The sequence below is a fragment of the Podarcis gaigeae genome, assembly GCF_964106915.1.
Source record: "Podarcis gaigeae genome assembly, chromosome: 10".
Taxonomy (NCBI): domain Eukaryota; kingdom Metazoa; phylum Chordata; class Lepidosauria; order Squamata; family Lacertidae; genus Podarcis; species Podarcis gaigeae.
The window spans coordinates 6,106,073-6,133,578 of NC_139686.1; the positions used below are offsets into that span (position 1 = coordinate 6,106,073).

The 27,506-nt window shown below is 45.6% G+C and overlaps 1 protein-coding gene across 2 annotated transcripts; it reads left to right on the forward strand.

Moving 5' to 3' along the window:
• The first annotated feature begins 4,646 nt into the window (after window positions 1-4,646).
• On the forward strand, window positions 4,647-26,559 carry TSGA13 (testis specific 13). 2 transcript variants are annotated; one of them, XM_083700923.1, is made up of 6 exons: window positions 4,647-4,931; window positions 9,796-9,872; window positions 13,207-13,407; window positions 15,993-16,093; window positions 25,497-25,603; window positions 26,345-26,559. In XM_083700923.1, exons 2-6 carry the CDS (start codon window positions 9,816-9,818, stop codon window positions 26,536-26,538), a joined length of 660 nt encoding a protein of 219 aa, XP_083557049.1. In that variant the 5' UTR covers window positions 4,647-4,931; window positions 9,796-9,815; the 3' UTR covers window positions 26,539-26,559. The 2 variants fall into 2 exon arrangements, with proteins under 2 accessions (XP_083557049.1, XP_083557048.1); XM_083700922.1 differs by lacking the exon at window positions 4,647-4,931 and adding an exon at window positions 7,430-7,588.
• Window positions 26,560-27,506: the final 947 nt, after the last annotated feature.

Consider the following 27,506-nt stretch of genomic DNA (forward strand, 5'->3'; position numbering starts at 1 on the left):
CCGTCTCTGTCCTCCATCCCAACCATTTATCTGGGAGATGGTTTCAAACTGGGAAGGAGAGGCCTCCCTGGATATTGTGCCGTCATACAGAGTGGGCTTCTTTCTGGACCACACAAGATCAGTCGTTCTTCTCCAGGCGAAACAGAGCATTATTGCAATGGGAAATGGGGACCAATGGGAGAAGAGAAGCATTCTAGAAATTCCAGTGTCCTGAGTGAATGGGGAACTTCCTGTTAGACGATGCTTGCGAATAGGCCTGTTGAGATCTGGCGAGTTTTGTTCAGGGCAGCTGATTTCTGGGAAAACAGCAGCTTTTGAGAATTCAGATTTTGGTTGCAATGGAATCTCCCTAAGATTCTTCCTATGAAAGCACATTGGGGACTTTTTAAGGAAACAAGCTAACACGCCTGCTCCTTGGCTTAAACTAGCCTTTGCAAATGTTATAGCCTCCAGATGTTTTGTTCTACAACTCCAATATCTCCAAGCCAGAACAGCCATTGACCAAATTGGGAGGAGACTGGCTTTAAATCTCTGCTTGCAAATGGAGTGACATTTCTGGGGGCGGAGGGGAAACAGCAGCAGCTGTGCTCAAATGGATTTTGTGCTGACTTGAAACTTGTGGACTCATGTTTAGCTTGTGGTCTACTAAGACCCCCTAGATCCTTTTCCCATGCACTGCTGGCAATCCAGGTGTCCCCCAGCCTAAATTTGTGCTGCTGGTTCTTCCTGCAAAATTGTAGAACCTTACATTTGTCCCTGTTGGATTTCATTCTGTTAGTATGGTCCAGTTCTCCAATCTGTTGGGGTCATTTTGAATCCCGATTCTGTCTTCTGCTACCCCACCCAGCTTGGTGTCTTCTGCAAATTTGATGAGCATCCTCTTAGTTCCTTCATCCAATTCGTATATGAAGACGTTGAACAACAATGGGCCCAGGACAGAACCCTGTGGCACCCCACTTTGTCACTTTTTCCCAGGATGTTGTTGTTGTTTAATCGTTTAGTCGTGTCCGCCTCTTCGTGACCCCCTGGACCAGAGCACGCCAGTCACTCCTGTCTTCCACTGCCTCCTGCAGTTTGGTCAAACTCATGCTGATAGCTTTGAGAACACTGTCCCACCATCTCGTCCTCTGTCGTCCCCTTCTCCATATGCCCGCAATCTTTCCCAACATCAGGGTCTTTTCCAGGGAGTCTTCTCTTCTTATGAGGTGGCCAAAGTCTTGGAGCCTCAGCTTCAGGATCTGTCCTTCCAGTGAGCACTCAGGGCTGATTTCCTTCAGAATGGAGATGTTTGATCTTCTTGCAGTCCATGGGACTCTCAAGAGTCTCCTCCAGTACCAGAATTCAAAAGCATCAATTCTTCGGCGATTAGCCTTCTTTATGGTCCAGGATGATAAGGAACCATGATGGAAACTCTTTGGGTTCAGCTGCCCAGAGTGCCTGGGGCAAGTCAGGCAGATGAGCGGGGTATAAATAACAACATTATTATGATTATTATTCAATCAGTGGTATGTACTGAGTTGATTAGGATGCAAAAGGCAGCAGTCTGATTGGTCCTAGAACAATAGGATTCAGAATGTAACAGTCTGATTGGTCCACAGGAGCCACCCAATCCAGCTCCAGGTGGAAGTGAATCCACAACCTGATTGGCCCACAAGTGAATCCTGTAATTAGCCAATCACATGGGGCCCATTGTGTAAATAATGTATATAAAGCAGACATTCTGGGGGAACTTCCATTCCTCCTCCCCACTATGAGCTGAATAAAGAGCATGAAATCCACTCTCGACTCCGAGTATATTTCAATCAGCCAACCAGCTACAAATCCACCTAACTGTTACCCCATCCATCCTGCATTTTACCAGCTTCTCCACAAAAATATAATGGGGGCCTTTGTCAAAGATTACCAGAAAGGTCATGACTTGAGAGTTACCCTGTTAAGAAATGTTAAATAAAAGTCTACGGTTTGCTGTGTGGTCAGTAATCATCCTTTTTTGTACAATAAGCATATGCAGTAAGCCAGACTGTGTGTTTGGGAAAAGGTCTCCTTGTTTAATTATTCTTCATATAATTATCCAGCCAGTTTATCCATTAGGGCCATGTCCCAGATTTGATTCAGCCACATTTCATATAGGTCAGCATTGAGGGTTTAATGGCTCCTGGCAACAGCCAAGTGAGCAGTTGTTATTTATTATAATACAAGCTTTTTAACTGAGCATTCTTCAGCATCTCCTTCAAGTATATTGAATCCTTTTTTAAAGCCCTCCAAGTTGGTGACCACCATTGCCAAACCCTCCAAGTGTCCTTATTTTCCAGGGTCAGTCCCGGATTTACAGAAGCTGCCCCGGTTTCTGATCCAGGAATGTCCCGCTTTTCCTTAAGATGCTCCTATTTTCACCAGAGATATGTTGGAGGGTGTGGAGTTATGTGAGCCTTGAAACAAGGAGTTAAGTAACTATACAACCTTTAGAAGACATCTGAAGGCAGCCCTGTCTAGGGAAGTTGTTTACTGTTTTATTATGTTTTTATATCCCACTTGTTGGATCATCACCTTGTACTACCAACCTTACTATATGCTTAGGCAAACTAATACCAGTGTACTGGAAGAAGCAAAGATAACCAGTTTTTTTTTTAAAAAAAATATTTTTTATTAAGGATTTTCTTGTTTTACAGAAGTGTAGTGCCTCGTATTTTTTCTTCTTCTTCTTCTTCTTCCATGTAACGTTTTTACAAATCCGTTTCATTTGTTGAGGCATTAGGGGGAGAAGAAAACAGAAAGAAAAAAGAAAGGGGGGTGGGGAGAGGGAGGATGGATGGGGGTGGGGTCGGGTGGCGGTGTTTCTATTATGTTTAATGTATGTAGAGTTTGGTGTCAGCGTTGCTTGTGTTCCTTTGGTGGTGAGAGAGGTTGGGGTTGGCTTAGGGTGTGATTGTTTGCTTGTGATTGGCTGTGGTGATCTTTGTTTTCGTGTGTGAGTATGGGAAACAGCCCTACTAGAAAAATTAACTAATAAACTGAAACTGACACGGGGACAAACAGAAGAAGACGCCTTCACCCCGGTATGGCTCCCCTTTATCACATACACAGCCCAACAGGACAATGACAATAATCCACCAACAGCATACAAATCAATATGGCTAACCTGATCCAAAGATCACCAGTGTTGAAGCAATGATTCTTCAACATCAACTTCGTTGGACTGGTCATGTTGTTTGGATGCCTGATGATCGTCTTCCAAAGCAACTGCTCTATTCCGAACTTAAAAATGGAAAGCGTAATGCTGGTGGACAACAAAAGAGGTTCAAAGACTCTCTCAAGGCAAATCTTTAAAAATGTAGTATAAACACTGACAACTGGGAAACACTGGCCTGCGAGCGCTCCAGTTGGAGAACAGCCTTTACCAAAGGTGTCACGGGCTCTGTAGACACTCGAACTCAGGATGCAAGGGAGAAACGTGCTAAGAGGAAGGCACGCTTGGCAAATCCACACGGTGATCAACTCCCGCCCGGAAACCTATGTCCCCACTGTGGCAGGACGTGTGGATCCAGAATTGGCCTCCACAGTCACTTACGGACTCATTGTTAAGACTGTGTTTATGGGGGACAATCTTACTCGGCTGCGAGTGATTGCCAAAGAAGAAGAATGTATCTATGTTTTGTTTTGTTTTGGCAAATCTTTACTGATAAAGGATCATTTACAACGAAGGTAAGTATAGAAAAGTTAAATACAAAAGAAGCAAATGTATTTATGTTTTTATATATGTTGGAAGCCGCTCAGAGTGGCTGGGGCAACTCAGTCAGATGGGTTGTTGTTGTTGTTTAGTCTTTAGTCGTGTCCGCCTCTTCGTGACCCCCTGGACCAGAGCATGCCAGGCACTCCTGTCTTCCACTGCCTCCCGCAGTTTGGTCAAACTCATGCTGGTAGCTTTGAGAACACTGTCCAACCATCTCGTCCTCTGTCGTCCCCTTCTCCTTGTGCCCTCCATCTGTCCCACATCAGGGTCTTTTCCAGGGAGTCTTCTCTTCTCATGAGATGGCCAACGTCTTGGAGCCTCAGCTTCAGGATCTGTCCTTCCAGTGAGCACTCAGGGCTGATTTCCTTCCGAATGGATCGGTTTGGTCTTCTTGCAGTCCATGGGACTCTCAAGAGTCTCCTCCAGCACCAGAATTCAAAAGCATCAATTCTTTGGCGATCTGCCTTCTTTATGGTCCAGCTCCCACTTCCATACATCACTACTGGGAAAACCAGACCTTTTACTATACGGACCTTTGTTGGCAAGGTGATGTCTCTGCTTTTTAAGATGCTGTCTAGGTTTGTCATTGCTTTTCTCCCAAGAAGCAGGCGTCTTTTAATTTCGTGGCTGCTGTCACCATCTGCAGTGATCATGGAGCCCAAGAAAGTAAAATCTCTCACTTCCTCCATTTCTTCCCCAGTCAGATGGGTGGGGAATAATAAATAATAATAATAATAATAATAATAATGGAATAGGGCACCCCTCTTTTCATCAGAGAAACATTGGTGGATATGCACCGCGTCCTGTTACACAGCAACAACTTTTCCTGGGCCTTGCGGAATCATGACATGGAAGTCATGTTTGCCAACATTCTTCCTTCCGCACGCAGCTATTGAAAATAAAGAGATCTCCGTTCTGTGCATGGAACCTTGTGAGTCTTCCGCTAACTGCCTCAACTGTCGCTCCCAATGCTGGCTTGAACACCTGCCCCAGAATATTGCCTCCCCAAAAGAGGCAGAGGCAAAGGAGTCACATCACCCTTCCACCCAATGGAGCATCTTTCTCACTGATGTGCGTTCGGCACGGACGATGCTTACGGGGCCACGTGAGGTTCTGCGGCGATCAGTGAAGTTCCATTGCACAGCCAGCTGAGGCCACTTTGCCACTGTGGGCAGCCGTCATCCAACCGCCACAACACCAGGTGACTTTTGATTTTGTGGTGGTGGTGACGAGGATGTTGTTGGGGGCCCTGGAGCTAAGTTAGGGTCTCCATCTGGGCCCTGTCTGGGTGAGAGGCTGCTGGAACACCTTCAGGAATGGTTCTGCACTTCCTGAAGGAAGTCTAGGAAAGGACGCAGCAAATATCTCGGTTGTGCAGAGGAAGATGCTGGACTCTTGAGTTAGAACATAGCTCTCTACCGACTGCACTAAGAGTGCCAGATACTCTCTAGGCTCAGCCTTTCTCAACCTGTGGGTCCCCAGATGTTGAACTACAACTCCCATCACCCCTAGCTAGCAAGGCCAGAGCTCAGGGATGATGGGAGTTGTAGTCCAACAACATCTGGGCACCCACAGGTTGAGAACTGCTGCTAGGGTGTCAGACTGACATGTTTTCCATTAGAAGCCGGAGTTGTCGGGGATTGAACATGGCACCTTCTGCAAGCCAATCAGCTGTCCTTCCACTGAACCCTTCTGGCTCTTGGACATTTGGCCGTGGAAATAGTGGCACATTGCTTATTTTTGAAGCTTTAAATTCCTCAGGATGGAAACCAGGTGTGATCTGCAGTTAATTCCACAAACCAATCATTTACTTTCGCTGTGGAACGATGAAAACAGCGATCTTTATCTGCTTGCCTTGTCTATAAATCAATAGTTCACTGGCTTTTGCTTTGTTAGCTCGGAAACTCTTGGGTTAGTCTCATGTTAATGCCATTAAGAACAGAATGAAATTGAACATATTGACAACAGCTGGAAGTTTTTGAAAAGTCTGTTGGCCCTGCCCAACTTCTTCACGGAATATGTGACCATATTAGCATGTATCCAATACAGAATGGCTGCTTACCAAAAGGGAAAATAAAGATGGCCGGAGAGGGCACAGATTTGCATAAAATTTGCATATAGTGATGTATGCGTGCATTGATGAACGTTTAGAATTGGACGAGGACTGCCCTTTTTATGCATGGTGATTTGTGCTCCTGATGGTACAGGGGCAGTTATGCCTAGTCATTACCTTTCGGACCTGCAAAAGTTTCAGGACAGACATACGGCTTCATTTGGTGCATGCCCTGTAGCTGAAATCCTCTAACTTTTTATACCATTAGTGCGTCGCACTTTCACTGCACCATGGTGCAAGAGTGCACCATCAAGACAGCAATAATGAAGTAGGCTTGGGGAAGCATTGCAAGGATGGGAAATGCGATTCAATGTAAACAAGTGTACACGCAAAGGTGGAAAAATATATATCTTAATTACATATTTTTTCTTTACAACAATCCCGTGAGGTAGGCTAGGCTGAGAGATTGTAATTGGCTCAAGGTGACAGACGTATATGTGCAAAAGACATACCCGTGTGCAGCAAGATCAAAGGCGGGAGAAACTTCTTGCTGTAGAATGGAATACCCCTATTTTCATCGGAGAAATTTTGGAGGGTATGTTGATATTGTTCAGCTTGGAGCAGAAGGATGAATAAAAACAGACATCCCCCCCCCCCCGGGAATGGAAATGGTCTAGATCATAAATATGGTTTCAAAGCTTTACTAACAGAACTTTCTTCACAACAGACATAAAGCTGTAGCGATACATCCAAATAGTTGCATAGAATCATGTTGTTGTGGAGGGCGCCATTTTTGTTGGCAGTCTACCCACTTGGACTACTGCAATGCGCTCTACGTGGGGCTACCTTTGAAGGTGACCCGGAAACTGCAATTAATCCAGAATGTGGCAGCTAGACTGGTGACTGGGAACGACTGTCGGGACCATATAACACCAGTCCTGAAAGATCTACACTGGCTCCCAGTATGTTTTCAAGCACAAACCGAAGTGTAGGTGCTGACCTTTAAAGCCCTACATTATTATTATTATTATTATTACCCATGCTCTGCACCTGAGCTCACACACAGATCCCCAGTCAGAAGTTGCTGGATGTAAAATAACTTGTAAAGAAACGAAAGACATGGATAATTTAGAGAGATGAAAACTATGAAGAACGTATTGATATGTAGTCTTAGAAAAATTATTTTAAGGACCCGTGCAGGGGATGGGGGGGGGGGGGAGTCACGAGATTCAGAGAATCTCATTTATGGATATGTTCAAAAAGTTTTTTCTTTTCATTATTTTAAATTGGTTCTTGTAAAAACCAATAAAAATATTTTTAAAAGGGAAAAAAGAGCCGCTGTTCAACTCGCCACTGCCCTCATGTGACCTCCGACCTTACAAAATGTGGCTTGCAACCTTGTCATAATCTTCAGAACCATGTGGGGTGTTTTAAGATTCCAGGGCCTCCAAGCAACCATCACCTTTAACCTGCATTGCAGCTTTTAGGCAGGAATTAGGGGGCAAGTTGTCAGTCGCCATAAACCTGGCTCTGTGGGTGAAGTATCTTCTCCCCGCCCTCAGACTGACTGATTCCCTCCAGCGTCACTTCTGCCTAGCGTGCGCTGGGCAGCCGAAATCAACTTGATCCATCCCTCCCTGCTGGCTACAGACTCTATCGCTCCTAACCACTGGCCACTATGCTAGTTAACGGACAAATGGTTCCTAGGGCGGTGCTTCAGTGGGTGGGTCGACATGGTGCAAATGAAGACGTCATCTGGCGATGGCGCCATGCTGCTCTCCTCGCCACAGCGTCCCTCTCTACGTGTAAGTAACGGAGACCCGTACCTGCCAGGAAGCCAGAGAAGCGGCTCCATCCAATAATAATAATAATAATAATAATAATAATAATAATAATAATTTATTATTTATACCCCCACCCATCTGGCTGGCTTTCCCCAGCCACTCTGGCGGCTTCCAACATAATATTAAAATACAATAGTCCATCAAACATTAAAAGCTTCCTTAAACAGGGCTGCCTTCGGATGTCTTCTAAAAGTCTGGTAGTAGTTGTTCTCTTTGACATCTGATGGGAGGGCGTTCCACAGGGCGGGTGCCACCACCGAGAAGGCCCTCTGCCTGGTTCCCTGTAACTTGGCTTCTCACAGGGAGGGAACTGCCAGAAGGCCCTCGGCGCTGGATCTCAGTGTCTGGGATGGATGATGGGGGGGGGGAGACGCTCCTTCAGATATACTGGACCGAGGCCATGGCAATCCCACTTCTGCTGGCTGAGGCGGGTGGGAATTGGCACCCGTTTCCTTTCCATCCACGCAGCTGAAGCGAGTTATTATTATTATTACCAGTGCTATTTTTCTAGAAAAGGAGGTGACAGAACTCACCATGAATGCCTCCCTCGTCCTCTTCTAAGAGAACCAGGGAGAACGAGGAGCAACGGCGCCCACTTGAGAGGTGCCAGAGCTGAGTTCCTGTGAGTTCCAGCTGAAAAAACCAATAATAATAATAATAATAATAATAATAATAATAATAATAATAACAACAACACATGATTTATATACCGCCCTTAATCAGAAGATCCCAGGGTGGTGTACACATTGCAGAGCATCAAGGATAAAAGCATAATACAGTGGTACTTCGGGTTAAGTACTTAATTCGTTCCGGAGGTCCGTTCTTAAACCGAAACTGTTCTTAACCTGAAGCACCACTTTAACTAATGGGGCCTCCTGCTGCCGCCGCACCGCCGGAGCACGATTTCTGTTCTCATCCTGAAGCAACTTCTTAACCCGAGGTAGTATTTCTGGGTTAGTGGAGTCTGTAACCTGAAGCGTATGTAACCTGAAGTGTATGTAACCCAAGGTACCACTGTAAAAAGGATACTGACAGACAGCCTAATAATAAAATAGGTAAAGGTAAATTGTAAAGGGACCCCTGAGCATTAGGTCCAGTCGCGGATGACTCTGTGGTTGCGGCGCTCATCTCACTTCATTGGCCAAGGGAGCCGGCATACAGCTTCTGGGTCATGTGGCCAGGATGACTAAGCCGCTTCTGGTGAACCAGAGCAGCGCACGGAAATGCCGTTTACCTTCCCGCTGGAGCGGTACCTATTTATCTACTTGCACTTTGACGTGCTTTCGAACTGCTAGGTTGGCAGGAGCAGGGACTGAGCAACGGGAGCTCACCCCGTCACAGGGATTTGAACCGCCGACCTTCTGATGGGCAAGCCCTAGGCTCTGTGGTTTAACCCACAGCATCCTAATAACAGAGCTCTCCCCCTCACTTTTACAGGTCAGAGATTAATGAACAGCCATAGGCCTAGGTAATGAGGAAGGTTTTTGTCCAGTACCTAAAGACATGTAGTTACGGCACCCTAAGTAATTACCAACAACCTTTGCAAGGCACTACCACCCATTTTGGTAACCACTGCCATAAATCATTGTTGGGTACTACCGTATTGGCCTGAATATAAGCCTCCCATTTTCCCCCCAAATTCCATCTGTGAAAAGTTAAAAGTGTGGCTGAAATTTGCGAACTTACAAAAACTGGCTTTTACGATATCGCTGCTGAAACAGACATACGGTAAAGTGGAAGAGCTGTGAGTGCCTGCGGAATTTTAAGGGAGCGGTTTATATTTGGGAATTGTCTTTTAACCCCTCCCCTCCCGAGTTTTAAAGATGCAGTTTATATTCAGGCGTGGCTTATAATCAGGCCAATACTATAGGCCCTTCTCTGGTCTGGAGATTGCAGAATGGGTAGCTGGTTTCTCTGCTTGCTACAAGTGCTTGATTCTACCTAAAGGTCTGTTTGGAAGTAAACTGGGTGACACATGAAGATGGCACATGCTTCTTTGAAAAGGAGCAAACACTGCCAACCAGTGACTGCCCCCACCCTGAGTATCACACTGTCCAGGGGAAAGTGGGGTGACCATGGTTGGTGGGAAGAGTGAATAGCAGAAACGAGATTGGATTTCGGGATTCCTCAGGTGTCAAAATGATTTGACGTCGTTTTTCACTTCCCAGTTCGAGACACTCATCCGAACATGTGCAGTCAGTTCCAGCTGAAGCATGAAGCCACCTACTCACAACACCCTAACTTGGTGAGTGAAACCTGACTTCTTTTTCCATCATGAAAAGGTGCCAAAGGAAGAGGAAAAACCATTGTTGTTGTTTAGTCATGTCCGACTCTTCGTGACCCCCTGGACCAGAGCACGCCAGGCACTCCTGTCTTCCACTGCCTCCCGCAGTTTGGTCAAACTCATGTTCATAGCTTTGAGAAACACTGTCCAACCATTTTCTCAGCAGTTAATTTGGCTTTCCCCCCAAACCACCCCACTGTCCCCACAAGCCACGATTGACACCTGCAGCCATTTCCCCAAAAGGTGATTACCTTGCCAGCCTTTTCCATGGTGATGCAGCTATTCTCTCTGTCGCTGTGTGCTGTCAATCACAATGCCATGGGATATGCAAGGACAGTGATTAGCCAGCAGGCCCAGTACTGGGTCTGCTGGCTACTCACACTGTCTACTAGCGCATCACGGTGGTTTTGGAGGAAGAATCCAAGGAACTGTTCACCTTTGGCAGTAGCTGGAGTGGCAAAAAGGCCAGTGATATTCTATGTTTTCTTGCTGTGAATAGAGGGAGGGGGGGACAGAAGGCAGAGCATGATGGGGACCAATGCAGGTAAAGAACTCTTCAGTCAGCATTGCTGACGTTTGGGGAAACTGGGTAAGGGATCTACTGTTAACGGAGAAATCTGAGGTCTCCCTTGGACAAAAAACAAGGACACCAGCCAGGAATACCAGAGCAAAACAGCAGCCAGTAGGCTTGGTCTTTATTGAAGATTGTCGTGACAGGACTCCCACCTGCCACAAGGTGGAACAAGATGGAAGCCCCAAACAAAAGAGAACCCAAACTTTTATAACTGCTAATCCCCATGTCACCCCCCCAAGGTAAAGGTAAAGGTACCCCTGCCCGTATGGGCCAGTCTTGACAGACTCTGGGGTTGTGCGCCCATCTCACTTAAGAGGCCAGGGGCCAGCGCTGTCCGGAGACACTTCCGGGTCACGTGGCCAGCGTGACATCGCTGCTCTGGCGAGCCAGAGCCGCACATGGAAACGCCGTTTACCTTCCCGCTGGTAAGCGGTCCCTATTTATCTACTTGCACCCGGAGGTGCTTTCGAACTGCTAGGTTGGCAGGCGCTGGGACCGAGCAGATTCGAACCGCCGACCTTTCGATCGGCAAGTCCTAGGCACTGAGGCTTTAACCCACAGCGCCACCTGCGTCCCACTCCCCCCCCCAAACTACATCACTAATACTTCATGGTTACATCATGAAAGGGGAGGTCTGGTGGCAGGAATCTGAGCATCCTGGACCCTGCCCCATGGTTCTCCTTGCCCCCCACCAAACACCTATCAAGTGTAACAAAAGAGATATTTACATTTCCCTCTTTCCCAGCCAGGTTAATCACACCCTTTTGTCTTCATCTGGGTTTGTTATTTCTGAAATGGCTACCTGTCTGGCACTCAGGTATCAGGATGCCAGGGATTATCACTCAGGCAGAGGGGCTGCTGGGTAGCTGAGCTCACATGTCTATATGAATTTCTGAAGTTTTGCCTGTGAGCCAATACATAGGTGCATTTATCAGTGAATTGTCACATTTGGTATCGTGCAGCAAAGGCCCTTTGAATAGATAGGAAGAAACTGTGATGAAGTGTTTTGTGGGGACAAATCACAAAAGTCACAAAAGTGATTGCGCTGGTTTTGGTAGTGGGCTGCATGTGCATGATATCTGCTGAAGGGGAACCCCCCCCCCCCAACCTATACATAAATTCCTGCAACACTACCATCAGTTCCTTTTCCTGGTGTAGAAAAATCTGGGGTTGGCTTTCACCCAGTGTCCCCTAAGTCCATGATCGGTCAGAAGGGAATGGCTGGAGGCAGGATCCAGTGACAATAAGGCAGATCTTTATTTTTCTGTTGCGACAGAGTTCCCGCCCCCTTTGCCAGGAGGTGAGGGCTGGAGAAAAGGTGTGCAAGAACTTTTGAAGACTTTAGAAATTGCCCAGCCCTTTGGCCAAAGACCGCCAAAAGCATCATGCACACATCACAGAAAGATGCGGTCTACAACAAGTTTGTGTGTAGCTTGTCTGCTGCTTGTCAAGATAACCTGATTGCATTACTGGCCAGTCCGGGCCATTCTTTTGACACGGTAAATGCCTTAGACCTTGAATCCAGACCACAGCGGCAAAATATTCATACACAAAATTTGACCTTAAATTTGTAGGATTTGCAAGTGAAAATAACCACTGGGGGAGCTTTTTCCAAGGTATTTCCTTCTGCAGAGGAATATTTGGGGGGTCATTAGGAGTTGATGTGGATTCAGGATTGCTCTGGTGTTGTTTAGTTGTGTCCAACTCTTCATGACCCCATGGACCAGAGCACGCCAGGCATTCCTGTCTTCCACTGCCTCCCACAGTTTGGTCAAACTCATACTGGTAGCTTCGAGAACACTGTCCAACCATCCCATCCTCTGTCATCCCCTTCTCCTTGTGCCCTCCATCTTTCCCAACATCAGGGTCTTTTCCAGGGAGTCTTCTCTTCTCATGAGGTGGCCAAAGTATTGGAGCCTCAGCTTCACGATCTGTCCTTCCAGTGAGCACTCAGGGCTGATTTCCTTCCGAATGGATCGGTTTGGTCTTCTTGCAGTCCATGAGACTCTCAAGAGTTTCCTCCAGTACCAGAATTCAAAAGCATCAGTTCTTCGACGATCAGCCTTCTTTATGGTCCAGCTCTCGCTTCCATACATCACCACTGGGAAAACCAGAGCTTGAACTATACGGGCCTTTGTTGGCAAGGTGATGCCTCTGCTTTTTAAGATGCTGTCTAGGTTTATCATCGCTTTTCTCCCAAGAAGCAGGAGTCTTTTAATTTCGTGACTGCTGTCACCATCTGCAGTAATCATGGAGCCCAAGAAAGTAAAATCTCTCACTGCCTCCATTTCCTCCCCTTCTATTTGCCAGGAGGTGATGGGACCAGTGGCCGTGATCTTTGTTTTTTTGATGTTGAGCTTCAGACCATATTTTGCACTCTCCTCTTTCACCCTCATTAAAGTTTCTTTAATTCCTCCTCACTTTCTGCCATCAAGGTTGTGTCATCTGCATATCTGAGGTTGTTGATATTTCTTCCGGTGATCTTAATTCCGGCTAGGGATTCATCCAGCCCAGCCATGCTGTTTAAGACATGTGGTTTATATGCCTGCCTATGTGTGTTTATCTTGTGCACTTCTGAGCGTTCATTTTATTTACGGCAATTCTTAGGATTCTTATAACACTGGGTAAAATGGTGCTGTCCTGTTCAAGCATGACAAAGCCAATAATGTCTGAGGCCTTCTTCTCATTTTCCTTATTTTATTTTCCTCTCTCCTGGGGTAGGTCCAATACTTCCTTCCATTCACTGATGCTGAGTTCCAAGAGCGGCTGGAACAACACAAGGGAGAGATCGCCATCATGCTAAGGTCCTCGGAGTTCAATCAAGACAAAACTGCCTTGATTGTGACTAACAACCCTCTTCCCCTCTTCATATCTGGACAACAGCTTTCAACACCTTTCCAGTTTTTCCCTGAAGACATCAGGGTAAGTTGGTTCTCCGACACGCATACCTTGCTTAAAGTGAAAAGGGGATTTTCCCACTTCTGACACCATTTAGGGAGCTTTTAATGTTTGATGTATAGTGGTACCTCGGATTAAGTACTTAATTCGTTCCGGAGGACCGTACTTAACCTGAAACTGTTCTTAACCTGAAGCACCGTTTTAGCTAATGGGGCCTCTTACTGCTGTCACGGCGCCAGAGCACGATTTCTGTTCTCATCCTGAAGCAAAGTTCTTAACCTGAAGCACTATTTCTGGGTTAGCGGAGTCTGTAACCTGAAACGTATGTAACCTGAAGCATATGTAACCCGAGGGTACCACTGTATTACTGTATTTTAATATTTGGTTGGAAGCCGCCCATTTATACCCATGGGAGGGGTATAAATTTATTATTATTATTATTATTATTATTATTATTATTATTAGGGGCTCAAGGAGGGAACTCTGCAGCATGACCTTACCACAAAAGGTGTCTCTAAACCAGGCATAGGCAAACTCCGGCCCTCCAGATGTTTGGGACTAGAATTCCCATCATCTCTAGCTAATGTGATAGGAATTTTGAGGTCTTAGATATATGTTAAATGTTCATGGGTGTCCCAACCAAGCACATATATAGATCAGCACAGGAAGACCGACCTGGAACCATTTTGATTTTCAAACTGTCCCAAACTGAGCAAATGTTTTATCTGCAAGGTCAAAGGAAAATGGAAAAGCCTCCCCATTGTCTTTTCCTTCACAAATCCTGTCTTAAGGGTATGTCTGTGTTTGAATAGGGTCTGAGCCTGTGACCTGGCCCAGGAACTAAATATTTATCATTACAAAAGACTAGCCAGGCTCCCCAGGCAATCCAATCAAGTAACCTGCCAGACAGGAGATAAACAACGACAGGAGAAAAACAACATTCAAATTTCTGTTTTAAGACCGCCTTTTCTGTGATGTAGGTATGATGTATCTGAGGGGTGGTCTTAGGTTACACCCCTTCTGTGATGTACGTATCATGTTTCTGGGGGTGGTCTTGAGCCTTATAAAAGTCTTTATAAGGCCTTGCGCACCATTTTTCGGGGTTCTTCCTCCTCTCCTGCGTGTGAGGGGAGCACCCTGTTGCAACAGATCAATAAAGGCCAAGCTTACTAGCTGCTTTGCTTCTCAATATTCTCTGGTTGGCCTCTGTTATTCTCTCCTACCAATAGGGAACCTATGTAAGGACTCTATATGGGCTCTTGGATACCCCATAAGGGAAACGGGCAATTTTTGTTTACAACACTAACAGGACCAGTGGTCAGGGATGATGGGAATTGTAGTCCCAAACATCTGGAGGGCTGGAGTTTGCCTATGCCTGCTCTAAACCGGCCTTCCCTAATCCCAGATCCCTATGTATTGTGGGACCACCAAACTCATTACCCTGACCACCAGTCACACTGGCTTTGGGATGATGGGGTTTGTAGTCCCGACTGCATGACAGAAGTTTATAAAATTGTGCCTGGCATGGAGGAAGCAGATAGAGAAAAGAAAAGCTCTTTCTTCCTCTCTCATGTGGACTTCCAGTGAAGCTGAAAACCAGTTGCCGAAAGTGGAAGTCCCTGCCTCTCACAATCATCTGAGTCTCCATCTTCTCCAGAGCTTTCCCCAGTCAGAGACTGTGCTTTTTATTTTACCTTGGAACCACAGTAAGGAAAAGAAAAGTATATACAGTAAACCAAAAACCAAAAGAAACCCTTATCAAGAGCTGCTTAGGAAGTCAATCATTAGCAGGGAAAAAACCAAACCAAAATCAATTCAAATAACTTCTTACACTCGTAGAATGTTCCCACGCAGAGTAAAGACAACCATATCCGGGATGGATCTCCTTTTTCTTTCACCCTATTGTTTCACCAAATAAATTCCAAAAATAATAATTTCTTTGCCTGTCAACTCATGTAAAAACACCAGGCAGGAGCCACAAATAACCCAGAGATGCATTTTAAATAAAAGTGCACATTCTACTCATGTAAATTCCCTTCCCTGGGGGGTTGTCTGTATGAATCTGTATTTTATTCTGAATCCATGTTATGGGTCGTTGGACCATAATAAAGATGATGATTATTACTCATGTAAAAACACCAGGCAGGCCCTACAAATAACCCAGAGATGCATTTCAAATAAAAGTGCACATTCTACTCATGTAAAAACACGCTGATTCCCAGACCATCCGTGGGTTGGGTTGAGAAGGCAATTGGGCCGGATCCGGCCCCCAAGCCTTAGGTTGCCTACCCCTGCTTTAGATTTAACCAGAGCTTCACAATTGGAATAAATTTATTGCGTATCTAAAAGACAGCTGTAAAAATTTAAAAACACTAGCAGGACTGAAGTAGCTCCTACAATGTAAAACAGATAAGATGTGAGTATAAAATACGCGAAAAAATGTGATAAAGGATACCAACTGAAGGGATGGAGGGAAGCCATAGCTGCTCGGCAGAGCAAAAGGGTTATATTTTGATGGATGTATGGATTATGTAAAGAAAATAATAATTTTTTTTTGAAAAAAAGAAGATTTAACGAGAGCTTCTTTTGCTAATCCACCTTCCATTTAGAGGAAAAACCAACCTGATTCGGACCACTTACCCCCAGTGCAAGCCCAAAAGAGCCAACTGAGTCCCAGCATCGGAAAGCTGAGGAAACCTGCAGAATTCAGGTAAGGCCACAGCTCTTTCCCTTGGAAAAAGAACGGGCGTTGTGCTTTAACACACATTGCTTCAAGGTGGTTTTCAGTGCGGCTGAAATGCACAGCGCTCTCAACCAGCCTTCCCCACTGAGTGCCTACAACTCCCATCAACTCCTGGGAGTGTCATCAATCAGAATGTACAGGTGCTTTTCGGGAATGGCTGTACAGTGGTACCTCAGGTTAAGTACTTAATTCGTTCTGGAGGTCTGTTCTTAACCTGAAACTGTTCTTAACCTGAAGCACCACTTATAGCTAATGGGGCCTCCTGCTGCCGCCAGAGCACGATTTCTGTTCTCATCCTGAAGCAAAGTTCTTAACCTGAGGTAATATTTCTGGCTTAGCGGAGTCTGTAACCTGAAGCGTATGTAACCTGAAGCATATGTAACCTGAGGTACCACTGTAACTGTATTTGATTCATCTCCCAATAAGGGATAGGATTTATCTAGAATTTGGCGGGTGATCAGTTTATCATTCAGGATGTATTTCAGACCCTCCAAGTGTCCCTAATCTCCAGGGACCACCCTGGATTTACAGAAGCTGTCCCAGTTTCTGATTTGATCCCAAAATGTCCTGCTTTTCCTTTGTTGTTGTTGTTTAGTCATTTAGTATTGTCCAACTCTTCGTGACCCCCTGGACCAGAGCATGCCAGGCACTCCTGTCTTCCACTGCCTCCTGCAGTTTGGTCAAACTCATGTTCGTAGCTTCGAGAACACTGTCCCACCATCTCGTCCTCTGTTGTCCCCTTCTCCCTGTGCCCTCCATCTTTCCCAACATCAGGGTCTTTTCCAAGGAGTCTTCTCTTCTCATGAGGTGGCCAAAGTCTTCGAGCCTCAGCTTCAGGATCTGTCCTTCCAGTGAGCACTCAGGGCTGATTTCCTTCAGAATGGATCGGTTTGGTCTTCTTGCAGTCCATGGGACTCTCAAGAGTCTCCTCCAGCACCAGAATTCAAAAGCATCCATTCTTCGGCGATCAGCCTTCTTTATGGTCCAGCTCTCACCTCCATACATCTCTACTGAGAAAACCATAGCTTTTCCTTAGGATGTCCCTATTTTCATAGGAGAAACATTGGAGGGTGTGGGAGTTATGTGACCTCCGAGCCAAAGAAATAACTAGCTAAACAACCTTTAGAAGACATCTGAAGGCTGCCCTGGATAGGGAAGTTTTAAAATATTTAATGTTTTGTTACGTTTTTGTATATGTTGCTTGGGCACCTCAGTCAGACGTGCGGGGCATAAGTATAATACAGTTGTACCTTGGAAGTCAAACGGAATCCGTCCCAGAAGTCTGTTCGACTTCCAAAATGTTCGGAAACCCAAGCGCAGCTTCTGATTGGCTGCAGGAAGCTCCTGCAGCCAATCAGAAGCCCCATCTGATATTCGGCTTCCAAAAATAGTTCGCAAACCGGAACAGTTTGCAGCGTTCGGGAGCCAAAACGTTTGGGAACTAAGCTGTTCCAAAACCAAGGCACAACTGTAATCATCATCATCATCAACCTCATTATCATATAGTTATTATTGTTATTGTTGTTGTTGATGATGTTGTGGAATGGGACATCCCTATATTCATTGGAGAAATGTTGGAGGGTGTGGTATTTAAAGTTTGGTCATAGGTCAGTAAATGATGCTTGATAATTTTTTTGCTAAGAATGTCCAGCCACAACAAACTGAACATATGGATGGCTATGTTCACACTGCCATTCATACTGCACTTCTGCCATTGGTTTAGGAAGATGTGTACACGTGATGCCACAATCCGTCTCTATCTGGTCATTTCTTAGGAAATGCAGTGTCTTGTTGCATTTGCCCCTTCCTGCAAAGCAACACCCATCCAAATTGTGTTTTAAGTCATGATGAGGATAGTGGTAAAAGGTGATACCTTGGTTCTCAAATGCCTCGGTACTCAAACAACTTGGAACCCAAACACTGCAAACCCAGAGGGAAGTGTTCCGGTTTGCAAACTTCTTTTGTAAGTTGAACGTTCTCCGTTTTGAGTGTTACGCGTCCGACCTGAGTGCCACACTTCCAATTTCAGTGCTACACTTCTGTTCTGTTTTGAGTGTTATGCTGTGGTCTGTTTTTGCTATTTATTTTGCGTTTTTGCGCCTCTTTTTGCTTTGTTTTTGTGACTGTGGAACCCAGTTCAGCTACTGATGGATTGATTGTAAGACCTCAGTACATTGTTTATTGCTTTCATTTTATGGATCAATTGTCTCGTTAGATAGTCAAAATTCATGTTAAATTGCTTTTTCAGGGGTTGTTTTTAAAAGTCTGGAACGGATTAATCCATTTTGCATTACAGTAGTACCTCTGGTTACGTAAACTTCGGGATGCATGCATGGCAAACCCAGGAGTATTTTACCAGGTTTCGCTGCGTGTGCATGCACAGAAGTGGTCCTCAGGTTGCAGAAACTTCAGGATCTGACTGGACCTCCAGAAAAGATCCCATTCACAACCGGAGGTACCGCTGTACTTTCTATGGGAAAGCGCGCCTTGGTTTTGAAACGCTTTGGTTTTGGAATGGACTTCTGGAACAGATTAAGTTTGAGAAGCAAGGGACCACTGTACTGAGGTTATTTTTAAGACCTGAGTTGAGAATCTTCAAAAGTGAATTCATAATTTTAGAACTCATATTATTTAGAAGAAAGATGCCTGCCTCCTTGCTGATATCTTGGAAATATTTAGACAATGAGATAGTTTAGCATGTGAGCCAGATCTTCAATGCAGCTGGGTTATTATTTTCACTTGGTAAGATTCTCCAAAACTTTATTAAAAGAATCACTGACGTTTGGACACAGAAGCTTATTATCGTCGGCCAATACTACTGACCAGCATGGAGCAACTTATTGCAAGAGTTGTCTAGACATGTGACACGGAAAATGTCCTGCAGAAAATTCTAGAAATGCTTAAGAGCTTCATATGGCTGTGTGCTTTATTTTCTGGTTTCGTTAGAAAACTTATTTGTTCATTAATGCAAATAGAATATAAACGGAAAGGTTCTCCTGTACTCAAATAATTATGGATTTTATTTTATTTTTTATTCATCTACATATATGTGTGTGTTGTTGTTGTTTAGTCGTTTAGTTGTGTCCAACTCTTCGTGACATCCTGGACCAGAGGTCGGAGCCAAACAATATAAACTGAGGGCCTTTGCAGATGACCTAGTTTTGACTTTACAATAGCCAGACACTAGTACGAAAAGAGTTTTAGAACTAATTCAAGTTTTTGGTCAGGTAGCAGGATTTAAGTTGAATAAGCAAAAAACTAAAGTCTTGGAGAAGAATTTAACAAATGATGAAAAAGAGAGGTTTCAAGGTGAAACTGGATTAATGGTGGCAAAGAAGGTGAAATACTTGGGGATTAATATGACATCTAAGAATGTGAACCTATTTAAAGACAATTATGACAAATGTTGGGCAGAGGTAAAGAAAGACCTAAAAATATGGTCAAATTTGAAACTTTCCTTGTTAGGCCGAATTGCTGCAATTAAGATGAATGTATTGCCTAGAATGCTATTTTTGTTTCAGACATTACAGATTGTGGACAAGGTGGACTGTTTCAAGAAGTGGCAGAAAGATATATCCAAATTTGTCTGGCAGGGCAAAAAGCCCAGAATAAAATTTAAGATATTAACTGATGCAAAAGACAGAGGGGGGTTTGCCCTGCCGGACTTAAGACTGTACTATGAATCGGCAGCTTTCTGCTGGTTGAAAGACTGGCTACTTCTTGAGAATACAGACATTTTGGACTTGGAAGGATTTGATAATAGATTCGGTTGGCATGCATATATCTGGTATGACAAGGAAAAACCCCATAAAGGATTTAAAAACCATATTGTCAGGAAAGCATTATATAATGTTTGGATTCGATATAAGGATTTGTTGGAAAATAAAACCCCCAGGTGGTTGTCACCATTGGAAGCTAAGGAGGTGAAAAGACCTAATATGGAATCCAAATGGCCAAAATATTGTGAAATCCTAGAGCAAGAGAGCGGAAAAATTAAATTACAGAGTTTTGAGAAAATAAAGTCTAAGGTACGAGATTGGCTTCATTACCATCAAATAATGGAGGTGTTTAAACAAGACAGGAAAATTGGCTTCCAGATGGAGAGATCCAAACTAGAAACAGAGCTGTTAGAACCCAATACTAAGAACTTATCAAGAATGTACAACTTGCTGCTGAAATGGAACACACTAGATGAGACCGTCAAATCAGCTATGATTAAGTGGGCACAAGATATTGGTCATGACATTATGTTTGCGGATTGGGAACAGTTATGGACCACCGGTATAAAATTTACGGCAGGTAATGCCTTAAGAGAAAATATTATGAAAATGATCTACAGGTGGTACATGACCCCAACCAAGCTCGCAAAAATCTATCATTTGCCCAATAATAAATGCTGGAAATGTAATGAGACTGAAGGAACCTTTTATCACCTTTGGTGGACCTGCCCGAAGATTAAGGCCTTGTGGGAAATGATCTATAATGAAATTAAGAAAGTACTTAAATGTACTTTTCATAAGAAACCAGAGGCATTTCTCTTGGGCATGGTCAGCCAATTGGTGTTAAAGAAGGATAGGACGTTTTTTATGTATGCTACCACAGCAGCAAGGATCCTTTTAGCAAAGTATTGGAAGACACAAGAACTACCCACACTGGAAGAATGGCAGACAAAGGTGATTGACTATATGGGACTAGCGGAGATGACCGGCAGAATCCGTGACCAAGAAAAAGAGACAGTGGAAGAAGACTGGAAGAAATTTAAAGTTTATCTCAAAAATTGTTGTAAAATTGATGAGTGCTAAAATGTCAAAGGAAAGGAAAATATAGAATTACAGCTGTAAATGATTATGTATGAGAAGAAGCGTAAAAAGAAAATAAGTGATTAATTAATTGGTGTGAAGAGTTGCTGAAGAAATTTAAAACAGGGATGCAGAAAAGGGGAGGTAAGGGGAAGTCCGAGAAATAAGGTTTAGGAAAAAGAGTTTTTGAAATTATACATGTTTATATGTTTTTGTTTGTTTATGTATGTGTGTTGTTTTGTTTCTAATTTGTGTTGGAAAATTAATAAAAAATATTTTAAAAATAATAATAAAAAAAAGAGATTCTGGCAGATAGGACAACAAGGAGTCCTGTGGCACCTGAAAAACTAACGCACTGATTACAGCAGAAGCTTTTGTGGACCCCATTTTGTCAAACAAAGTGGGCTCAAGTCCAGGAATGTTTGTGCCATGGTAGATTTATGTTGTTTTAGCCTCAAACAAGTAACCACATAAGCTAAATGGGAGGGAATTACATCCCCAATAAATGCTTATTTAATTTCTAATACTTGTTAAGTCTCCCCTCTGCAAGAATATTCAGAGCTGCATACAGTAAAGCAATGAATATATCTGTTGAAAATAAAAATACTTTAAAAAAAAAAAAAAAAAGACATCCTGGACCAGAGCACGCCAGGCACTCCTGTCTTCCACTGCCTCCCGCAGTTTGGTCAAACTCATGCTGGTAGCTTCGAGAACACTGTCCCACCATCTCGTCCTCCGTCGTCCCCTTCTCCTTGTGCCCTCCATCTTTCCCAACATCAGGGTCTTTTCCAGGGAGTCTTCTCTTCTCATGAGGTGGCCAAAGTCTTGGAGCCTCAGCTTCAGGATCTGTCCTTCCAGTGAGCACTCAGAGCTGATTTCCTTCAGAATGGAGAGGTTTGATCTTCTTGCAGTCCATGGGACTCTCAAGAGTCTCCTCCAGCACCAGAATTCAAAAGCATCCATTCTTTGGCAACCAGCCTTCTTTATGGTCCAGCTCTCACTGCCTACCTTACATGAGCTGTGATAGCTCAGTCATCTGGCAAAAGATTCCTGCATTGCGGGGGGTTGGACTAGATGACCCTCCTGGACCCTTCCAACTTTACAATTCTATACTAGATCATAAGACCTCTATGGGGTTTACAGTACAGTAGTCTAAGATATTAATTAAAAATACCATAAAGAGCAAACATTGAAAACGAGCTACGTGTGATTTTTAAAAATATATATCACCATTAAATTTAAAACATTTAGAATTACTGGAATAACGTGTGTATATTGCATGCTAAAATTACATGCCTAGGCAGGCTTGCTGGAACAAAACATTTCTTAGCAGGGCTCTTTCTGGTGGTCCAGCTGGCTGGTTCTTAGAGAATTCTATGCAGGCTGCAAAGTGTCTGTCTTTACCTCCTGCACTGCCAAATGGTTATGTGGTCTAAACCACTGAGCCTCTTGGGCTTGCTCATCAAAAGGTCAGCGGTTCAAATCCCTGCAACAGGCTGAGCTCCTGTTGCTCTGTCTCAGCTCCTGCCAACTTAGCAGTTCGAAAGCACGCCAGCGCAAGTAGATAAATAGGTACCGCCATGGCAGGAAGGTAAACAGCATTTCCTTGTGCTCTGGCTTCCATCATGGTGTTCTTTTGTGCCAGAAGCAGCTTAGTCCTGCTGGCCACATGACCTGGAAAGCTGTCTGTGGACAAACGCCGGTTCCCTCGGCCTGAAAGCGAGATGAGCGCCACAACCCCATAGTCACCTTTGACTGGACTTAACCATCCAGGGGGAACGCAGGTGGCACTGTGGGTTAAACCACAGAGCCTAGGACTTGCCGATCAGAAGGTCGGCGGTTCGAATCCCCACGACGGGGTGAGCTCCCGTTGCTCGGTTTCTGCTTCTGCCAACCTAGCAGTTCGAAAATACGTCAAAGTGCAAGTAGATAAATAGGTACCACTCCGACGGGAAGGTAAACGGCGTTTCTGTGTGCTGCTCTGGTTCGCCAGAAGCGGCTTAGTCATGCTGGCCACATGACCTGGAAGCTGTACGCCGGCTCCCTCGGCCAGTAAAGTGAGATGAGCACCACAACCCCAGAGTCGGTCACGACTGGACCTAATGGTTATGGGTCCCTTTACCTTTAACTAACCAGGGGTCCTTTACCTTTATGTGCACTGACTTATACGTGGTCAACTTCAGAGCAAGGCGTGCACCCTTTTGCTCTGGTCTCCACCTGGCTCATAGCTACACCGAGTACTCAGAATGCCTGGATTGTGTCATCCACCACCGTTCCATAGTGACATTTGGGCTTTGGCAAGGACCATCAGCTTTCTCTGCCAGACGGTCCCCAGAGCATTCAGGAATCCATCGGGTTATATCTGTCTCCAGATGTGGTCTAGCTGAGCGAGCCCTCCACCCTTTCAGCGGGGAGTTACCGTCACCAAGCCAAATTCCAAATGCAAAGTTTTTGCTGTTTGGAACCGAAACCAGGCCTGCCACAGAAGTGTATTTTAAAGTGTATCTTTGTGGAAATGTGTTCAATACCTGCAAATAGCAAACTGGCAGACCCAATCTAGCACCTTTCAACACATCCAGCACATGCTGAGGTTCAGGGACAGGGAGAACACAGGTCAGGATTTATCTGTGGATGTAAAACAGGGGGGGGGGGCTGGATCCAAGCCGTGGGCCAGATTCCTCAGTGCCCCACCGTCCATATACCACCTTCAGTCACCTGATGGCCTAAATAATGACATCACATAAATACACCTGTCAGAGCTGCTGATGGTTGCAGCAACCTCCTCTGAAGGTCCATTCTCAGTGCCAATCAGCTGATTGGTGGCGGGAGGTTTCCTCCACTAACACACAGTCGTTTGCATGAAAACCCTTTGCTAATAACGAGCTTATTCTAGCAGCTGCTTTCCATGCAAACAATTTCAAAACCCAGCCTCTCAGCTTCCCTAGGGAGCATTATTATTATTATTATTATTATTATTATTATTATTATTATTATTTGTAAAGTTTTTTTATTATAATTTTAGTTTATAATGTATATAAAAGCAGGTCGGCGGTTCGAATTCCCGTGACAGGGGGAGCTCCCGTTGCTCAGTCCCAGCTCCTGCCAACCTAGCAGTTCGAAAGCACGTCAAAGTGCAAGGAGATAAATAGATACCGTCAGGTCAGAGGAGTCCCAAGGGAACAGTGGGGCAGTGAGGCCCGTGGAATAGGAGGGGCCAGCAGGAGAGGCAGAATCAGTAAATACAGAGAGGACCCGTGAGGCCGAAAGGACACCGGAACCAGAACCACGACTGAGCGAGACGGTTGCGCCAGACCAAACGGCCCCATCACAGCCAGCATCCTTGGAACACAAGCCAGAACCTGAACCCTGGACCAGGGAACACCCCAGGCTGCAACGCACATGTACGCCGCCGGCATACCTTGAGGACTATGAATGCGACCTCCCGGGCAGGACTGGAACTTAGAGGGGAGGGGTGTTATGTACTGAGTGGAATAGGACCCAAAATGCAGCAGTCTAATTGGTCCTAGAACAATAGGATTCAGAATGCAGCAGTCTGATTGGTCCTAGAACAATGTAGCAGTATGATTGGTCTGCAGGAGCCACCCAATCCGGCTCCAAATGGAAGTGAGTCCACAACCTGATTGGCCTACAGCAGAATTTCAGAATTAGCCAATCACGTGCAGCCCATTGTGTAAATAATGTATATAAAGTAGATACTTTGAGGGGACTTTCATTCCTCCTCACCACTATGAGCTGAATAAAGAGCATGAAATCCACCCTCGAGTATGAGTATATTTCAACTTCATTTTAAAAGATTTGCCTTGAGACAGTCTTTAAACCCTAATATATTGTCCCCTAATATGTTGTTCAAAAGGGACACGGGTGGCACTGTGGGTTAAATCACAGAGCCTAGGGCTTGCCGATCAGAAGGTCGGCGGTTCGAATCCCCGCGACGGGGTGAGCTCCCGTTGCTCGGTCCCTGCTCCTGCCAACCTAGCAGTTCGAAAGCACGTCAAAGTGCAAGTAGATAAATAGGTACTGCTCCGGCAAACGGCGTTTCTGTGCGCTGCTCTGGTTCACCAGAAGCAGCTTAGTCATGCCGGCCACATGACCCAGAAGCTGTACGCTGGCTCCCTCGACCAGTAAAGCGAGATGAGCGCCACAACCCCAGAGCCGGCCACAACTGGACCTAATGGTCAGGGGTCCCTTTACCTTAGACATAAGGCTGCATGGGGTAAACAACGTGGGGCAGTAAAAATCTTGAAGAGGAAAGCTGCCTGCACTCGTTCTACCAACTGGGTAAACCCTGGCAGCCAGACTGGAATACCATAGAGCCATTGAGCTATAATTTTGGCATTGAAGACCTTAAGGACAGAAGGGATATGTGAATTACCTCTTGTTATGAAAAAAACGCATTATGGCCTGCTTTCACTTACTGGCATTCACTGTCGTTACACCGTACGAGGACCATAGAAGTCTATGATACCACTGGGGGGGGGGGAGGGGATTTCCCTTAACAAAGTAAACTTGATCGATGCCTACTGAGCAAACTTACTCCATCCCTCAAGCAGGTTCTCCAGAGATCAGGATTTCACCAGCGAAGCCCATTTTTCAAAAAATTACGCGGAGAGGCGCTTGCTGAGAATGTACCCCCAGCTCCGTAAGCACATGAGGCTTGGTAAGCAGTCTTCCTTTACTCAAAGAATATGAAGAGGTGGAGGGGAGGCCTACTTGATACAGGATATGCACAGCTGCAGAGGTCTAGCCTCTGTGTTAAAACCTCTAGGTAATGGGTTCGATGGCCAAACTGCTCTGACTTATTAAGAGGATTTCCTAATGCTGAACCGACAGCTAACCTCAAGGGAGGAAAGGACGTTTTCTGGGCTCAGTGAAAGTGCAAATTCTTTACACGCACAGAGCGTGCCAAGTTCAGTGGGGAACCCGTGGCCCTCCAAATGTTGTTGAACTCCACCTCCCAGCATCCCTGACCACTCACTGGCCATGTTGGCTGGGTCCTGGTGTCCAGAGAACTCTAGGTTCCCACCTGCCCACAGATCCTCAGCTGCCAGTCCTGCGTCTGCAATGCTTCCTGCCTCTGATTCCTCTCTCTCACTTAAGCCTGTTGCTTGTTCAGCATCCAACCATTCTGCCCTCCCACTTGGTCCTCTGACCAGTGTCCTACGACCGCTCCCCTGGCTCTCATCCGTCATCCTCTGAGGCCTTCCTAATGGCTTCTCTGGCCCACCACTCCTTATCGTCCAGTCAGTCCCATGTTTTATGGTCCAAAACATCTGGAGGGCACCAGTTGGGGGGAGAAGAACATGGTGCACAGCTCTGGCCCGCCCCATCTTATGCTCTGAGAGCCATCTGCATGGGTCAGTCTCACCTGTGCTATTGGTTGGTTTGTTTGTGCTCCCAGGTACAAACGAAATGGAACCCCTCCCCAGTATCCAAGGCTGGTCCCCCAAAACAGCGCATTGGGAGCCTCTGACCATCTCGTGCTTGACGGAAACAAGGCGCACTATTAATGTACCAGGAGAAGATGGCTTCAGGTATGGGAGAGCCCCGCTCTGGATCGTCGACAGCTCGGTTGTACCTAAGTATGCCAAATAAAAGCCTTCTGCTGACTCTGCACTTTCTTTGCTTCTCTGCGACGCGAAGCCTTGATCCTGGCACTGCCCAGTTGGACTGGCGTTTAGGGCATCGCTATAGATTTGGGAGGGGATTCCCCCTCCTCCTAGAAGTTAATAAATGGTAGGATGTTGATTAGGGACGCGGGTGGCACTGTGGGTTAAACCACAGAGCCTAGGACTTGCTGATCAGAAGGTCGGTGGTTCGAATCCCCTCGGCGGGGTGAGCTCCCGTTGCTTGGTCCCTGCTCCTGCCAACCTAGCAGTTCGAAAGCACATCAAAGTGCAAGTAGATAAATAGGTACCGCTCTGGCGGGAAGGTAAACAGCGTTTCCGTGCGCTGCTCTGGTTCGCCAGAAGCGGCTTAGTCATGCTGGCCACATGACCCAGAAGCTGTACGCCGGCTCCCTCGGCCAATAAAGCGAGATGAGTGCCACAACCCCAGAGTCATCTGTGACTGGACCTAATGGTCAGGGGTCCCTTTACCTTTTTACCTTAAGGATGCTGATTATTTGGGATACGGTGGGATAAATACAAGCTGCAGAGGAATTACTGGGCCATCCAGTGCAAAAAGACTTGGCCAGGCTGGGGCCGTTAAGAAACAATAGAGCAGGGGTTGGCAACCTAAGGCCTGTGGGCCTCAAGCGGCCCACGGGTGTCGTTTAACCGGCCCCCGAGCTGCCCCCGAACCAAGCTGCCTGCTTGGCACGTCCCCGCATGCGGCGCTAAACCGGCATAGCGCAGCGCGGGTATTCGCTTCTGCAGCTCTGGAAATTGCGCATGCACAGACGCCAAAAATCGCATCTGTGCAGACACAGACACTGGAAATCGTGGGTGCGCATGCTCAAGCCCACGGAGGAATCTTCACTGGAGTGAACTGGACCAGGCAAGATAAACCTTGCCGACTCCCACAATAGAGGGTCATCGAGGTCCCTTGGCAATGCAAGAGAG

Coding starts and splice junctions, on each gene's coding strand:
- TSGA13 (XM_083700922.1), top strand. CDS start 7,462: ATGCTAGTTAACGGACAAATGGTTCCTAGGGCGGTGCTTCAGTGGGTG. Junction 7,589..9,795: donor CACAGCGTCCCTCTCTACGT/GTAAGTAACGGA, acceptor TTCACTTCCCAG/TTCGAGACACTCATCCGAAC. Junction 25,604..26,344: donor CCGTAAGCACATGAGGCTTG/GTAAGCAGTCTT, acceptor TTGTGCTCCCAG/GTACAAACGAAATGGAACCC.